General features: G+C 48.2%; 1 protein-coding gene across 1 annotated transcript; it reads left to right on the top strand.

The window, feature by feature from the left end:
* The first annotated feature begins 7,277 nt into the window (after positions 1-7,277).
* On the top strand, positions 7,278-13,700 carry LOC135822567 (uncharacterized). Its single transcript, XM_065335369.1, has 4 exons — positions 7,278-8,521; positions 8,886-10,001; positions 11,367-11,831; positions 12,933-13,700. Exons 1-4 carry the CDS (start codon positions 7,394-7,396, stop codon positions 13,134-13,136), a joined length of 2,913 nt encoding a protein of 970 aa, XP_065191441.1. The 5' UTR covers positions 7,278-7,393; the 3' UTR covers positions 13,137-13,700.
* Positions 13,701-13,913: the final 213 nt, after the last annotated feature.

Raw genomic sequence — 13,913 nt, 5'->3', positions numbered from 1 at the left:
GTTGTGAGTCTTGTGACCTTGAAGGCTTCCTCCGGTGTCACATTCCATGTGGGATGTTCCTCGGAGCGGAGTGACCCGAGTCGGCGTTTGCGGTTGTGCCCATGACTTAAACCGTGCAGCGTGCAGGTCATGTGAAGGTACAGCTACAATGTACATTGTAGCTAGTGGGAAAAAGCAGATGTGCTAGCCCCAGGCCCAGTGTACAACTACAAGTAACATAGTTAGTTGAGTGGTCTGCATTTCAGTCACTCTGTATAATCTACCTGTGATATGAATAATTGTGGTGTTTGGGGTGCATACGGATGGACACACATAATCATTGCAGGCAAGGGCATTGCCCAATCGCAGACCGACATCGGCGACAATCACAGATTGCACTGGCCTATGTACTGGACGGTTATGTACTGCAGTCTATGACAGAAGGGCACATCTGCATGTGAATTTTGTAGAACGAAGACATTGCTATCCAGGATGTTCTCCACCTGCCCAGGGACTGGGAGGGAGTCAGGGCTTTCAATCTACATATTAAAAGCACATTGCACGCCTGATTCTTCCCAGGAGTAGAAGGCCTCCGTCCAGTTCCCTCCTGCGCCTCGCCCCGGAATGCACAGGCGTACTGGCGACAACACATCATTATACGTTGTCCATTGCATGCGGGCAAGCAACTAATGACATCCTTGACTTTAAATGGCCTGGCAGGAAATGACCGCGTACCGATGGGTCACGAGGTCGGTCATGCACCACGCATTCTAAGATCTCTGGAATCTCTGCATTGCAATATTGACGAAGTGCAAGCCCTGAGAGTATTGTCTTACAGGCTGAGAAGTGGCAGACACTAAGGAAGACAGTTACATGTACATGACTGTGGATACCACACCTCACAATTACATACACCTATAGAAGCACCACACAATGCATATCAGTCACCACGCACAATACCATATCGCACAATTATGCGGCGCACTGTGAAGTAATGTCAAGTTCAGACAGGATATGCGCAATTGTGCAATAATGCATTGTATCAAAACCTTAGCACTCTGCTTCGCCCCGAGACCTCTGTGGCTCTGTGCGCTGTCCGTATATCGGCACTTCGGCACATCCTATTGCACCGCCGGGAGTATAATATCGTTACAAGATCATATGGTGAAGGTGTAGCACAGTGCGAGCGCCAGTGCTGTGTCACAACTGTGAAGGAAATAAACACAAGCAGTTATCACTTCACTTCGCAGCACCTCTCACAGTGAGGCATTGTGGGTTCATGATCAAATCGCCGGCTTCGAGAGCAACACCCCGACCCTCCACAACCAAGGCCCTTCAAGCTCAACCCCACTGCATGCATAGCAGTTCTACCGCATGCAATGCCAATCTCCGTTGCTGGCTGTACATAGTATTAGTAGCACTTCTAACACAGCTACAGGCAGCACAGTGGAACTGCTTTACATGACTGTGCAGTTGGTGGTCTATTTGGGGAAAGCCGAATGCCATTCCAGTTGGGCAAGGTTTCAAAGGACCCCTGGCTCGTGGAACATGCCACGATGATTGCCCGGAACATTCCGCAAGATGATAGTCTTGCGCCTGTTCTATTACGAGCACTACACAACGGATCGGGGAGGCAGATCTTCAGTATCCGGCCAATCATTGGATACCGAGAATCCGCAAGCAATAGTTGGTAATTGGTAAGCGAGGAAAGTTGGAGTTATAGGTTGCGATGAACGTTTCGGAAGTTTTAATACGGGGACTTGTAGAAACAGAAGGTCCTTGCCCAGTTAGGAGAAATGCTGACAAGAAAACAAATTACAGTACTTTTGCTTCTCCATGTACAGTCAACTTCGCTAATAACGACTGTTACTGCGGATATAACGACAATTCGCGAATAGCGACAGAATTTCCATGCCCAGAGCAAAGTCCCATCCCACTGTAATACTTATTATAATGAGACTTCGGGTATAACGACACTTCGCGATTAAGGACATGTGACATGTCGACACCTTGTTGATGCCCCGCCGAGTGTCGTTATAATATACTACTAGTAAGCGAAGTTGACTGTATGTATTTAGAAGAAAGAGCATGACGTTTTGCAGCAGAGTCAAATTCAATACTAGTACTGACTGTACACTGACACTGTGCATTGTGAAGTAGAATACTCGTCGAAGAGGTCTCGTAGCCGTAGTAAGTCCTAAAACATACTAGACTGTAGTATCAAAACTGATTACATGTTACATGTATATCATGTATGTCTTCTTTTCCATCAGTTCGGCTACATGATCGTAGTCAGGAATGCGGCGGGTTACTGGCTTACTGCAACTACAATGACGTAATCAATGATACAATAATGTGGCACGAACTAATTCTACAAAATACAAAGTCATGTACATTGTACATGTTTGTACATGCACCTGGAAGCTCTCCCAATATTCCGGATACATGTACATGTACGTTTTCTTGTCTGTATCTTTGTTTTCCCGGGTATTTGTAACAATTAAACTCGCCAGCATCTAGAGAATGGTATACAGTGTGCTGAGTTTCTATGGCTGACAAGCGGATAGGATGTTGCCACATGGCACAGACGCACTGTGCTCGCGTCACACATTTGCGTCACATCAGCCTTGGTCCTCGATCCTCCTCTTCAACGATTCGGAGCGCTGTCTGATGATTGAAATAATTATACCATGTACATGTACATGTACATGCACATTATTATGTACATTTTCAATATTCATGACAGCATTACATACTTCAAGTACATTGTACTAATGCGATGCACATGATGTCATCATGTGTGGATACTCTTACACTTCCTCATTATCATGGCGTCTCTCTCTCTCTCACTCTCTCTCTCTCTCTCTCTCTCTCTCTCTCCGGCTCTCTCTCTCTCGCTCTCTCTCTCTCTCTCTCTCTCTCTCTCTCTCTCTCTCTCTCTCTCTCTCTCTCTCTCTCTCTCTCTCTCTCTCTCTCCCTCTCCCTCTCTCCCCCCTCTCTCTCCTCTCTCTCTCTCTCTCTCTCTCTCTCTCTCTCTCTCTCTCTCTCTCTCTCTCTCTCTCTCTCTCTCTCTCTCTCTCTCTCTCTCTCTCTCTCTCTCTCTCTCTCTCTCTCTCTCTCTCTCTCTCTCTCTCTCTCTCTCTCTCTCTCTCTCTCTCTCTCTCTCTCTCTCTCTCTCTCTCTGTCTCTCTCTCTCTCTCTCTCTCACTCTCTCTCTCTCTCTCTCTCTCTCTCTCTCTCTCTCTCTCTCTCTCTCTCTCTCTCTCTCTCTCTCTCTCTCTCTCTCTCTCTCTCTATCTCTATCTCTATCTCTCTCCCGGCTCCTCTCTCCCAACCTTTCTCCCTCTCTGCCTCCACCTACCTCCCTCCTTCCTCCCCCTCTCCCTCCCCTGTTGTTGTGTTGTTGTTTTGCTTGCTTGAATTCTTTATTCTCACGATGGCACCATCGCCAATAAGAGATTGTTGTTGTTGTTGTTGTTGTTGTTGTTGTTGTTGTTGTTGTTGTTGTTGTTGTTGTTGTTGTTGTTGTTGTTGTTGTTGTTGTTGTTGTTGTTGTTGTTGTTGTTGTTGTTGTTGTTGTTGTTGTTGTTGTTGTTGTTGTTGTTGTTGTTGTTGTTGTTGTTGTTTGTTTGTTTCTATTTTAACATCGCAAACCAAACGGGCACGGCTTGTCCAATATTATGATGGCGATGGAAAGATGCAACAATACAATGTGGAAAACACAGAGAGGTTCCAGGCTGTCCAAGAGAGTGCTCAATACCGAGTGGAAGAGCTGGTTCAAACACTAGGAGGACAGAGAAAGTGTAATGTGGAAAAATATCAGCCGGGAAGATGGCTACTCGGTTCTATACCACTAAGCAGGACAGGGGAAGATGAACTAAGAGAAAGAAAACTGTTTCCTCTGAGACAAAAATGCGATAATACTCATAAAAAGGACACACTTCAGGCTCATTACAAACATCTTGAAAGTTTTTGTCTTCACAAGTATACTTTCAAGCCTTCTCATCAGGTGAAATACAGGCAAGAGAAAAGGAACAGGAACAGTGGATTAAATACAGTAAGAAGGTGGTAAAACAGCGCAAAAAAGAAAGAAAGAAAGAAAGAAGATAGCTAAAGTAAACAGCGAAAATTGCAATAATGACACAAAGGTGCAAATGCGAGAAAACTCAATAAGCGCGACATGTAGTGCGACAACAAGAGACAACCACTGGACATACATGTAACTAACGAGGTTTTGACGACCTACCTAACAGCCTAAGTGTGAATTTGATTTGTTTCTGTTTGCAAAGGTTGGGTTTCCTTGTGTGGATGTAAAGAAAAAAAAGAAAGAAAACTAAGTCGAATAATTGGTCAGCCATAATAGAAGGCTTCGAGGTAGCGTTTAAACGGAGCATTATTTGCGGCAGACTGAAACTCCTGGGGCAAGTCATTCCATAGCTTGACGGCAGCAACTAGGGGCGACAGTAACCTGCATGAGTGACTGCGCGCCGCAGGGACACCATAATTATCCGAGATGGTCACCGAAACGGTACGGGTGGTGCGAGCAGGTAGATGAGACAATCGCTGGTAGATCTACATGGTGGATCAGTTCGCTTATCCTAAGGTTATGAATTTCTTTTTCTTTTTCTTTAGTTGTGTCAGGCCAGTGGTATCATGTACTGTGATTGCCCGTATAAGAGGCTTATTCAACAAATGAATACGGCCGGTGCATGAGGGAGCGGAGTTTGCACTCAGCTCGTTCCAGCACAGGAATCTGTCCGAAGCGGGTGTACAAAGGGGCGGTGTGTGAGAGCACCGGCTGTTTGACCACTGTACAAATGCACCTTTTATCCAGTCAGCGGCAGCTAGATGGTATCTTTCCTCCAACCACCTCTCTCTCTCTCTCTCTCTCTCTCTCTCTCTCTCTCTCTCTCTCTCTCTCTCTCTCTCTCTCTCTCTCTCTCTCTCTCCCTCTCTCCCCCTCTCTCCCTCTCTCTCTCTCTCTCTCTCTCTCTCTCTCTCTCTCTCTCTCTCTCTCTCTCTCTCTCTCTCTCTCTCTCTCTCTCTCTCTCTCTCTCTCTCTCTCTCCTCTCTCTCTCTCTCTCTCTCTCTCTCTCTCTCTCTCTCTCTCTCTCTCTCTCTCTCTCTCTCTCTCCCTCTCTCTCTCTCCCTCTCAGTCCCAGTCTCTCTTTCTCTCCCCCCCCCTCCGCATCTATCTTCCCTCTACCTCTCCATCTCTCGCTCCGTGCGAGAACAACTCACACAGCTGTTACAGAGTTGCCCTAGAGCCACCGTATGGTATTGTTATTAACCCCCTCCTTCCTTCCTTCTTTCTCAGCAGTAGCAGTTTGTCAAAGAGGGCATTTAATCGAGTTTACATTCAGCTTTGCACAGTCTCATCGAATGATCATAGCAAGGATGAGTCCATTTGGGTATAAATCTCAGTGTAGTCCGGCACTACAGTGAAACGTATCTAAGATGACCGCTCGGGGGACCTTCAAAACGGGGTCTTTGTTACCAGGTGGTCTCCTTAGAGTCCTTATCCAGGGTCATTTGACTGGAAATAGCATCCCTTGGTCCTGGTTGCAATGGTACGCTGGGACTGGTGGTCGCCTTATCCGAGTGGTCGCCTTATCCGAGTGGTCGCCATGACAGGTTTTACTGTAGTAGTAGCTTGGTAGCTACATGTAGTTTGTTACTGCAATTCACATTTTCAAGTTTCAATCATTTTCAGCGGCTGTTCTCTTTTCGAATTCTTTGCTCTCCCTGCATTCACAACATCAGTGGTTTGTGCGTTCAATAAAACACTTTTTAGTAGTAGGTTGGTAGTAGTGCTACATGTATTTGCCTGCACCTTTGTGGGTTCATACACTGACTTTTAATACTAGCCGGCTGGCATGGCATAACTTGTGTAACATCTTTTCATATTCACAATGGCTATCATACCTTGGATGGTTCTTCACTTTCTGTATCACATCTTGTGCCGGAATTGAACAATAAAGATGACGACTATCTAGAGTGACTAAGCTCCCAGCGGGAGCTTACATGCTCAGTGAAACCTGTCTAAGATGACCGCTCAAGGGACCTTCAAAGCATGGTCTCTGCTACCAGGTGGTCTCTTATCCAGGGTCATTTTACTGGAAATACATGATTGTACATGCTGATTGTAGCATCCTCGGTCCTGGTTGCGGTCAATGGCACTGTTTTGGGTGGCAGAAAACATGCGTGGCTTTTCTCATGCCACAGTACATGTACAGGCGTGTAGCGCCGTGGCGGTGGCTTTCTGACTGCCTGTGAGGCTCTGACATGGCAGCGTTGTCCATGTCTGAAACTTGCAGTGGAACAGCAGAGTGTAGGTGACTGGTCTACAATTAAAGACTAGTAATATCCATCGGACACCTCCGACCAGGCACAGGAAAACCTGTCAAGGCGACCACTGCCATAGCTGGCCGTATAACTATTATAGGTACGCATAGTAGGGCTTGGCGGATAATGCCGGCAGAAAAATTGGCAGAATTCGGTACTTTTTCTGGTAAGTTTCATGCATGTTTGGTATGTGGACAAAGAAATGGAGCAGAATTCGAGGAATTGCCCGCCATAAGGTTTTTATGGTTCTGCCAATTTCGGTGCAAAAAAAGCAGAATCTGCCACCTTTTCGAGCATTATTATCCGCCAAGGCCTTAAGCTGTGTTCACAACTGGCGCGTGGACGCGGTACGCTTGCGGTTCATGCGCCCCCAAACGCGCGCTCAGCCTTTCACAAAAAACAGCAATCCGAGCCGTATTTAGCGCGTGCGACACCTTCAAGTACTAATTTTTTGACCCCGCCAGTCAAAGTGACTGGCATGTACGCTGATACGCGCCTGATACGCGCTGAAAATTCCAACATGTTGGAAGTTCCATTTCGGCGCGTTTCCGTACGCATGGCGCCCCAAAAGCCAGCAAAAATACGCACAAACGCGTGGTTTCACGCGTACACGCGCCAGTTGTGAACACAGCTTAACGCATAGGCAACGGACAACAGCAAGGAGTCGTAAAATACCGGTATTTTACGACTCCCTGTACAACAGGGTACCCCGCGGCCCGGGCGGGGGGGGGGGGCATCACCCGGGGTCTCGCGATATTTCGGGCCGCGGGCGCGCATTGTCGGCATATCTCGTATCGTCTAGGAAACCAACAATGGCGTCCGAAAGCTTCGCTTTTTCTAGCTTTTCAATCAAAAATTAATGATTGAAAGTAGTTTTTGAATTTTTCTGCTTTTGACTTTTGTAATAGGGTGTTGTTCTGAGTTTCTTTGAATCTCAACTTGGGAGCTACTAATAGGAAACACAAGGAAAGTTTGTTTGAAAGTGTTCGTAACATATCGTACATATGCTAGTATATCGGGGACTGTTGGTCGCAGATCGGAAGGGAATGTATCGCTGAACGCCTTTACGATGAGCTGCATGAGCTCCGTTGCATTTCTCTTGTCAGCTCGCAGTGGAGCCCTGAGACCACTGTTGGGCCAGCTCCAACATGGATCGGCGGTGGGCGCAGTGCGTTTCCGTCGGCAACGTGTGCTCTTTCCTAAACTAGCACGCCAGGACCAGCCAGAGCATCAGCAACAGCATCAGGAACCAGAACACCACCAACATCATCAGGAACCAGAGCATCACCAACAGCATCAGGAACCAGAACACCTGCTGCAGCAGCAGCAGGAGCCACAGCACCAAGAACAACAGCAGCTGGAGCAACCGTGGCAAGAGCAGCATCAGCAAGAGCAGCAGTACGAGCCAGAGCCTGTGAGATATCAGATTGGCAGCTCGGCGACGGCTAGCAGCGCCGAAGTTGCAGCTGTGCGGGAAAAGCGCGATGCATTCAAAACCGCGCTTGAGACAACGTCGGACTGGAAAGGCGTGTGGGCACTGTACTCGCGCTTGAGTCGCTCGGGCATCCGGAAACACCAGCGCACATTGGACTTGTGCCATAGCAAGCTCCTGCGCCGGCTGGACTCGTCATTACGAGCTGATGATGTTAAGTCTGGTGATATGGTTAGTGTATTATCCAGTAAAGAGTTCCTCAAGCTCGACCGCTCCGTAGATATGGAAATAATTGTGTACGAAGCAATGGCGGATCGAGTTAACCGGGCCGACGTAGCCGATATCTGCTACACGTTGCGCAAACTAGGTCCACTTGTGAACAGCGCCAATCAGGCGGTGCACACGAGTGCTCACCAGTGCATGCTGGTCTATCTTCAGAAGCTGAACACCGTCCGGCACCTTGCCTCGCCGAATGACGTCGTGTCCGCGGCGTACGGCTGCTATAAAGGCAATGTTCAGTTTGGTGCCATAATGACATACACAAACATGGCGTGCCTATCCCATATGAGCCAGCTCGACGTTCGCGCAATGCAGTGGCTGTGCACTATGGCGGTTGATGGCTTTGAGCAGTGGTCCAGCTGGAAGAAAGACTCGGCGGGTGGCAAGGAGTTGATCCGTGCCCTGCTGCAGGAGTTACAGTCTCGCGGCGATTCTGTCCCGGTCAGCCCGCTTGTGAACATGCTCGCCAAGATGATGTCTATTGAGGTAGGTCACGGAGTACTCTCGTCATGTTTTTGCTGCTGTGAATTGTGTTGCTATGTTTGTTTGTTTACCAGGAAGGTAAGCAGCAGCTTTCGGACTTTGTTGTTTGTTTGTTTGTTATTTTGCTATGGTTTGGGGGATGGTTTGGGGGATGTGGACACTGGACAGTAAAACCTGTACGTGAAGATTGCAGAAACGTACATGTCTTCATAGAATCCATAGACCAATTATCTGACTGAAGTACGTGCTGTGCTGAAACACCACTTTCAGTGCACAGTGGAGCCAATGCCAAAGGCACGTTTCTGTGTGTGTGTGTGTGTGTGTGTGCGTGTGTGTGCGTGCGCGCGCATGCATGTTGTGTTCTCAGGAAACATTTGACGAAGATATCTTGAAGAAGTTTGACACGATGCTGAGTGTTCGTGGCCTGGATGTTGGTGTACGAACGATCTATAATTTAGCAATACTCTTCTCGCGATCCAATTATGTTGGCTTCAAGTTTGACTTTGTGCAACGCCTGAGTAGCCTGCACAGTCAGCTGCAGCCACCTATGTTTCACAGCATCATCGCCTTCCTGTACCGTTCTAAGAGAATTTCAGACCGAGCTCTGTGTGATGCCCTGGTGCACATCACGTACTCGCTGTCGCAATACTCCGTCGATGACATGGGCTCTCTCGGCCAGCTGCTCTCTACGCCTGTGCTGTGTGAACGGCCCGAAGTTGCCGCACTTGCCATTGAGCTGGCCGCAGAGGTAGAGCGCAGGCCGCTCCTGACTGGCACGGGGTGTGTGCCTTTGCTTGCATTCCTGACTCGGTACAGCCACCTGGAGCCACGCAAGCTCGTCAAGCTTGCCAGGGAAGCATGCGATGCAGCGCCAGAAGCATCCCTTGCTGAATGCAGCCAGCTGCTTTACACGCTAGCCAATGCGCATACAGCCTACCGTGCCGAGGCGAAGCAGTCTGGCGACAAGAAGAAGAAGACTACTGCCAAGGAGGAGCTGAAACATGCTGTGGATCCTCGCCGCCGGCTGAAACGCATGGTGACGCAGATGCTGCCCAAGACGTCCTTCAACGCTGCTCTCATGAACGACATTCATGCTCACCGTCTTGCCATGGGCTCCGCCACGCTAGGTATCTACTGGACCAGCATGCTGGATGCCGTTGGTAAGTTTGTCATAATGAATTGGTTGGACCTGCTGACGAACAATCCACATCGTACAATAGAAACCCTGACCGCATTGTCCGAGTTGAACTACGGCGTACCTCGACTCTACCAGCAGGTCAGTAAGCATCTTACCAATACTTGCACACCGCTGCAGGGGAATCGGTCCAGCGTTTCGGCGACGCGTGAAGTCGAGTACCCGGAGCTCTACTACAAGATCCAGCCGACGAGCCAGTGGATGATCGACGTTGTGTGGGCGTGTGCGGTGCAAGGTGTGATACCGCAGCCGGCTGTCCAGGCGTTGTGCCAGATAACACCAGAACAGGTACAGTGCAGTAACTAACATGTGAATGCGTACTGTGCATAGACTATCCCCCCCCCCCTGATGTGATCCTATGCATGAATGCAGTTGTGATTTCAAAGTCAGTGATTTCGTGCACACTTGTAATTGTCTGGAAACCCTGGCACATTCAGCACCAGAAATTCTGCTGGGGGACACAGTGTTGAAAAGTGGCTTACTTGGATTGATTTGTGTTGTTTCATAATGTTTCTCAAGATGCTGATGTTATGGTATGGGGGTGGTGTCTAATACACCTGCTTAGTAGTACAGAACTACAGTCAGACCTCGCTTAACCGCACACATCCGTTTTCCACAAAAATATCCGGATAGGCGAGGGAGCCGGATAACGAACACACATACCGGTACTGTATTATGCATGTGGCATATCAAAAGGAGTGGCATCGTACATACATGTACATGTAGATGGGTCCTATGCAGTACAACTAGCGTGCACAATATGTAAAACAGGCGAGAAAAATGGCAAGTGCGTGCAACTGAGTGCTATCCGTGTGCATCCAGCAGGTCAAGGACCTCATTTGTTGTACAACTCCCTGATTCTAGCTTCTGCAAGCCACGTGCAACCGGATACGACAAAGCTTTTTGTACACATTTCAACCAGTCTGTACACAAAATCATGCACCGGCATGCGGATTGCGAGGTCCGGTTATGTTGTTTGTCTAGCATATGCTGCACATCGGTGACCAGCGATTTTCTTCCGGATGGCGAGGGATCCGGATAAAAGAGGACTGGATAAGCAAGGTCTGACTGTATTGTAAAATAGCAGCATGCACCTACAAGATATTGAAGTGCTTGTATTTGTCGAGTTGAGCTGGCTAGCCCTTGATGTTGAAAATTACTGTGTTTGCAGTGCTCCTAGGATCTCCCGATCCATTTTTATTCTATAACGTCTTGTCTACTTAGCCCCCGGGCGCTCTCATCCTCCTCCCTCCCCCACACCTCTCTCTCTGTCTCTCTCTCTCTCTCTCTCTCTTCCACGTGTCACCAACAAGTCACTTATTACGGAGGATTAGCAAGACGAAATTCGCGTTCGCTTTCGCTCTCCAAGGAAAGTCCAACTCAGTGACGGAATTCGCGTTATGAGAAGGATTAGCAAACAGAATTCGCACATGCATGACGTTGACACGACGTACATTGTGTACAGACAGTACAGCGTGGTAATTTTTTTGACTGCCCTGACACGAATCCGCGATTCGTGTTCCGACTACTTTTCCGAATGAAAAGTGCGAAAGTTCGCAATCCAGTTCGCGAACTGAAAAATGTTTGCGAACGCGAATTTCGTCTTGCTAATCCTCCGTATTAATCAGCTCTCTTTCTCCAACTCTGCTGCAGGTCCGAAATCTTCCCCAAAAGAGAGTTATGTACCTATTTCAGCTGTACGCTTTGGCCAAGCAAAAACAAGTGGAGGATGGAACGGTTACGTTTGATATGCCGCGCAAGACTTTGGACGCGGTGCAGTCGTGCACCGCTCATACTTCGCTCAGCTCCGCGGAGAAGCAGTTTTCCAAGGAGATGGGCGAGCACCTTGGCATGCACGGTGTGAGAATGGCTCGGACTGGCGACGGCTGCTCTGCGGCGAATGCCATGCTGCTTCGCGACGGACGCATGGTCAAGTGGATTCCCACGCTGGAGCAGAAGCTCAAGATATCGGCGAAAGAGCTGAACCGCGTTGGCTTCACGCCGGTGGCGGTTCTCGTGGACACGCCCGCCGACCGTGTGTTCAGATCCAAGCGTCGTCTTGCAGTGTCCACCATGCAAGTTCGCGCTCTATGCGCGCTTGGCTGGAAGGTCATACAGGTAAGGTGGTATGCTGCTTGTGGGGTTCGGTCAATAAGTCTTTTGGGAAGATTTGTAAACCGAGAATATGGAATGCTTTAATTAAGTCTTATAGTTATACATGTATACATAAAACTCTCCTCCTCCATGCGCTCTAAAGCCGACCATTGCTACCCTCGGTAGCCATTACTCACACTAATAATCTCAAACAACGAAGGGGTCACGGGCCGATAAAAACCTGGATATGTGACCCTACCTGTGCATGAGAGCTCAGTGCATACTTCTGCTGTGCCCTCGGACCCAGATTTTAATGTACCCGCCCCGAAAAGTTTCAAGAGAAATCATACAGTGCACCCTTTGTGCGCCTTTGTACATGTTGTACGCCTACCTAGTAAAAAAAAGAGGCATCCGAATCCTTGAATGTCATACATGTACTTTATCCATTCGAAACCACTAAAATGTGACAGAATCCTAAAAACCCGGCTGAAATCAAAGACCTTACCTGACGTCAGAGGAACTGGGCATCTATGATCTTGAAATGAAGAGTTTCAGTGCAAAACGCTGTAAGCACCAAATTTGAGAATTTAAGATTTTGAAATCAGTGGAATCAAGGGGTCTAGGGGCACCTTCAGGCAAAATGTCACACTCAAGATCTGATTCGAACCCCTTCAACACTGTCGACCGAATATGGATTTAGATACGAACTACCCAGGTTTTGTGCCCGTTGCATCTCGCATCGCAAAAAATTGCTCGTGTGAATCCCCTTTAGTTTTCACCAGCGAAGCTCCGATTGACTACAAAGCTGAATCGATCGCAAAGTCCAGTGAACAAGCAAGCATTTCAATCGGCTTAAAGCAACCAAGTTTCAGTACTCTAACTGGGAGAATACAGAGAGCTTTTTTTCACAGCGCTGTCTGGATAGGATTGGAATAAGCAATTAGAGTTAGGTCCACTGCTCGACGAGTGCTCTATGCCCTGAAACAGAGCTTTTCCACACAGTAAGGTGACAGGAAGTTAGTTCTGTTACAAGTCTGAGATGAGTTTCATGTTTCTGACGATCCTACTCATCATAATTATGGTTGTTTGCCTGGTTTTGCTTCGGGTTGGCTTGCACGCTGACAGGTTCCACATGATGAGTGGGCGGATTGCAATGACAAAACCGAACGCAGTCGCCTCCTTGACTCATTGCCGGTCCAGGATGGCTCTGAAGCGTTGGAAACCAGCCGCGGCATTCAGTACGACCTGAAGGGGGAGATTATCCCAGATATCGTTGAGGACCAGGATGATGAGGACTATGAGCTGGACGATGAAGGCGATAAGCAGTAGTGGACCTGCCACGTCTCGGTGCATGTCCATACACACGTTTCTACGAATGTGTGTGTGTGTGTGTCCGCGCGTGTGTGTGGGGGGGGGGGCATGCATGCTGGTTTGCCTTGTAGTTTGTAAGGCGTGTAGCCGTCAGTTGAAGTGCAGGTCGCTCTAACTCATAGCTAGATTGTATGTATCAGTGGCACACCGGCTTGTTCATTGTGTTCAACTTGAGACTTTGCTGTCCCGCGTTTATTTATATCCTTCACCTGGTACCGAAATTAACCATTTTTTTTTCATTTTTAGATCTCTGGGTGTTGTTGTTGTTTGTTTGTTATTTCTTAGTTGCCTGTGCTGTTCTTATCTGTAGTTACCCCTGTACTCTTGAGCATATGCAGCTGGATCTGGTTCGCTTGAATTTCAAGAAATTGCGTACAATTTAGTGACGCAACATTTGTTGCTGGTTACTATTTGCAAGCATAATATTTTCTTGATTTAAGACCTTCCTTCACACTGTCTTTGAAAGAAGACTGGCTCTGGAGCATGCATGATGCCTGGAGTTTGCAATGAGTTTAGAAACGAGTCTCGTTGAGTAATGGTAGATTTCATGCATTTGTGTGCTTTTCCCGCCAAGATGATAAAACAGTTTTGATAAGGATGATGGACCATAATACTCAGTGCACCTCCTACCACCCCCCCCCCCCCCCCCCCCCCCACACACACACACACAAGGGCCATGGAAGGGCCCTTCCTTGAGATGTAATGCGCTGCCAGAGCGCCCCGTCTCGCGAGAGC

Source organism: Sycon ciliatum, chromosome 8 (genome assembly GCF_964019385.1).
Source record: "Sycon ciliatum chromosome 8, ocSycCili1.1, whole genome shotgun sequence".
Taxonomy (NCBI): domain Eukaryota; kingdom Metazoa; phylum Porifera; class Calcarea; order Leucosolenida; family Sycettidae; genus Sycon; species Sycon ciliatum.
This window is presented reverse-complemented; position numbering and strand designations above follow the sequence as displayed.

Excerpts from the sequence above, each read along its gene's own strand:
- LOC135822567 (XM_065335369.1), top strand. The coding sequence starts at position 7,394 with ATGAGCTGCATGAGCTCCGTTGCATTTCTCTTGTCAGCTCGCAGTGGA. Across the intron at positions 8,522-8,885 it reads CCAAGATGATGTCTATTGAG|GAAACATTTGACGAAGATAT; the intron begins GTAGGTCACGGA and ends TTGTGTTCTCAG. Across the intron at positions 10,002-11,366 it reads GCCAGATAACACCAGAACAG|GTCCGAAATCTTCCCCAAAA; the intron begins GTACAGTGCAGT and ends ACTCTGCTGCAG.